This window comes from Corvus brachyrhynchos, unplaced genomic scaffold, assembly GCF_000691975.1.
Source record: "Corvus brachyrhynchos isolate BGI_N302 unplaced genomic scaffold, ASM69197v1 scaffold34, whole genome shotgun sequence".
Lineage (NCBI taxonomy): Eukaryota > Metazoa > Chordata > Aves > Passeriformes > Corvidae > Corvus > Corvus brachyrhynchos.
Window position 1 is genome coordinate 8,789,967 of NW_008238126.1, and position 3,642 is coordinate 8,793,608.

The 3,642-nt window shown below is 44.8% G+C and overlaps 1 protein-coding gene across 2 annotated transcripts in view; it reads left to right on the forward strand.

Annotated features, from left to right (window-relative positions):
- ALG6 (ALG6, alpha-1,3-glucosyltransferase) overlaps positions 1-3,642 on the forward strand; it is a 17,850-nt gene that overhangs the window by 8,788 nt on the left and 5,420 nt on the right. For both annotated transcript variants that reach the window (XM_017733527.1, XM_008633074.2), the window contains exons 6-9: positions 518-600; positions 1,245-1,309; positions 3,151-3,336; positions 3,542-3,642. The exon at positions 3,542-3,642 is cut by the window's right edge and continues 53 nt beyond it. In XM_017733527.1, the coding sequence (XP_017589016.1) occupies positions 518-600; positions 1,245-1,309; positions 3,151-3,336; positions 3,542-3,642 (435 nt within the window). The remainder of the gene's footprint in view (positions 1-517; positions 601-1,244; positions 1,310-3,150; positions 3,337-3,541) is intronic.

Here is a 3,642-nt window from a genome sequence, read left to right on the forward strand (position 1 = left end):
CTGAACATACCCTGGGCAGGGGAACCTGCTGGCTCTGTTTTCTTGTTCCCTCTCTTACAAATCCTTGCTGTAGGCAGGTGATCAAAGCCAAATCCCTGCTTTCAGTGTCTTTATCCCCATCACTGGTAATTCACACAGAGATTGGGATCATCTGGAGTTGCTTTATTGTGCCCCCAGCCTTCTCTGTCCTATCCCACAACCTGGGTCCAGTCAGGGCTGATTTCTTTGGGGCATTCCCGAATGCCTGCCCTGCTTTTGGCATGTGAGGAACTACAGTGTGACTGAGGCTGTGCCAGGAGCCAGGACAGCTGAACACGTGGAAGCAGCAGCTTTGGGACATCAGAAGTGAGCCTTAGAAACATTAACAAGATCAAATTCTGTAGACCTGTTTCTTTTTGTCCTTTGAAGTAGAACTGCCCAGTTTATTTCTGATATTTTGATGTTTATTTGCCTGTGTTTTTTCTTTGTCTCCTCCTTGTGGGAGGATTCTAATGGAAAATTAATCTTTATTTTTCAGTGTTTGTTGCTGATTTGCTGGTTTATATCCCTGCAGTTATTTTATATTGTTTTTCCTTGAAAGAAACATCTGCAAAAAAAAAGGCAAGTACCTGGTGTGTGTAAATTAAACAAAGAAAACACTGTTAGAACAGGGTAGAAATGTAACCCTAAGTTAATTAACAACTAGAATGCTCTGATGGCTCCCATGTAAAACTGATGACAATCACTATAGCTCATATTATAGGCTTTTCACTTAAAAAGATTCAAAAAGCCATTATTTTATCTCATAGCAATTATTTTAATGCTTTCAATTACAAGATGCTCTTAAGTTTAGTAGCCATGAACTTCTGAATGATGTTTTTCCTTGAATTTATTACTTGAATAGTAAAAAAATAATTTGTGGTGTGGCAGGAGGAGATGTGGGAACTGCTTTGTCTTGAACACTCCTTACAGTAGACTTTGGAATAATAAGTCTGATTTTTGGGGTGGTTTAAGATAGGTGTGGGTGATCTTTGAGCTATTGTAAAGGGCAGGCAATATTCAATATTTTCTCATTTATGGCAAATCTTTATCCTTTTTTATTTCTTCAAAATCTTACTGACAGATGATTACTTGTGGAGAATAAGATTGCTACATACAGGATGCATCATGGAGGGACACATTTTGTCCTGGAGAAGTTCCTCTGTCCAATGCCTAGTTTGGGACTAATTCTTTTTCCTCTCTCTTTTTTCATCCTTTTTTTCCAGGTTTCCAGTGCTCTCTGCATCCTGCTTTATCCAGGCCTCATCCTTATTGACCATGGGCACTTCCAGTATCCTTGTTCTGCATGGAAACGAATTTCTGTTGATGGAATCACTGTTCCTTAGCACTTGATAGGGTTCTGCCCACCCCAAACAGAGATATCAAAGGAAGCTGTAAGTCTGAAACATATTGGAGATAAAAATTATTGATATTGGCACAAATCAATCCGAACATGAATATCATTCTTCCCATGCCTCCAGCTCATCTCCCTGTCAGTCACTTCCCTGCAGACAGCATCACTGGTGCTGTGACAGTAAGGAGAGTGATGGGTTGTGCTCCTGTGATTTGTGTGTGCAGAGGGAATCCCCTTAGATCTTCTTGGGATGGCAGAGCAGTGTCAGGTGGAGCTGTGTGAAATGTTCAGCTCTATAAAACCTCCCCTTCTGCCTCGGCTTCACAGCTCAGGGAGGTGAGTTCAGGGCTGACTGGTCCACAGTGGTGGTGGACGCCTTCTCAGGTGGGTCTGTGTTAGTAACAATTCTGGTTTTGTTCTGGTTTTGTACACAAACAGGCCAGTGCTGTCAGCTCACCCCGTGCTGGGGTGGTGGAGGTGTAGCAGCTGCTGTGGAGGCAGGGATTTACTGCAGATTTCTGTGCCAGCCCTGCCACTCTGATGTGACCAACGCCATCCTCTGAGCAGCTCCAGCAATGCAGAGATTTGTTTACCCTGAGCTGCTGCACCTTTGCAAGATCAGGGCCTCTCAGTGTGAGTTTGCTGATGTGAAATCAATGAGGTGTCAAATGTACCTGGTGATGTGGAGTGGGAAATGTGAGTGGGCCGAGAGCTCCGTGGGCAGTCTGGATGTGTTGTCACAGCTACTTAGGCTGACAGAGGGAAAACAAAATATTGTGACATTTCTGACAATACAAGAAATACAAGGGGATGGAGTGACAGGACAGGAGGGAGTGGCTTTCCACTGCCAGAGGATGGGTTTGGATTGGATATTAGGGAGAAATTCCTCCCTGGGAGGGTGGGCAGGCCCTGGCACAGGGTGCCCAGAGCAGCTGGGGCTGCCCCTGGATGCCGGGGAGGGTACAAGGCCCGGTTGGAGCAGCCTGGGATGGTGGAAGGTGTCCCTGCCCATGGCAGGGGGTGGGACTGGATGGGCTTTAGGGTCCCTTCCAATTCAAACCATTCTGGGATTCTGTGTCTTACTGGTTTATCTAAGTTTTTCAAAAAACAAATAAACCCCAAAGCTAATACTTTGTTGCAATTTAATAGTAAGTGTAGCTTAGTCTCTTCTAAATCTCCTGAGCCTGGGAAGCTCTTTTCAAAGTCACAAGGCAGTAACCTTGTTTTTAGCAACTATTACTCATTGTTTGAGCAGAATTAGCAGCTCAGGGAACTGGTCATGGATGAGGGTGCCTTGTGAGTGTAAGAGAATCACAAACCCCTCAGAAGTCCTTGAACTAAATTATACATAATTTAAACACTGACATATTTGAATATTCTGCACATATCTTGTGGGAGCTGGAAGGGGAAGCCTGTGAGAGCTTTATCTTTAACCATGTAAACGCCAAGAAGAAAGTGTTGGTTGTTGCAGAGAACTGTCACTGCCACCAAAAGCTGGGTTGGCTGAATAGACATTACACGTGTAATTAACACACACAGAATTTGCCCTCGGTTTTGTCTGGGCAAGCTCTGAATCAAACCTTGGAAATACAGAAATTACACTTTCAATGGAAGTAAAATTTTTTATCTGTGGGGGCAACAGAGTCGCAACTGGCAGTGTGTCCTTAAAACTAACTTGGCAAAACTCATTTTATAAGCTATTTCTGCTTCCCCTCAGGGCATTAATTGCTGCCTTCCAGAAGTGAGACGTGTATCTTGTCCTTGACATAAAAAACCATATACAACTCAGTGAGCCTTGGCTTGGCCTTGTGGGCTGTCCTTTGTTTGTCCCGTGACTGGGACCTCCTGGGCTCTGTGGCGTTTTGCTTGGCCTTAAATTATAAGCAAATGGAGCTCTACCATTCCCTGCCCTTTTTTTGCTATTTACTTGGAAAGTGCTTCAAGAAGGGACTGAAAGGAAAGGGGTAAGTGGCTTTAAAGTGTTTTATCTTCCTCAGGAATCAGCCTGGCGTGGGGAATGGGAATGTCCTTGTGTGCATGTGGGCACTCCTGAGTTCATTGTGTGCGAGATACCTGGTGTAACGTGTTCCTGTGCTGCACAGTGAGGATTGCTCTTGACTTCTGTCCAGCATTCCTGGATTTCTCTGGTGATGTGCTGTCCTGTTGCAGGCTGGTGCTGTTGGCTAAACTGGCAGGGACAGTGCTGTTGTCCTTCGCTGCCTGCTGGCTCCCGTTCGGCACCGACGTGGAACAAATCATGCAAGTACTCA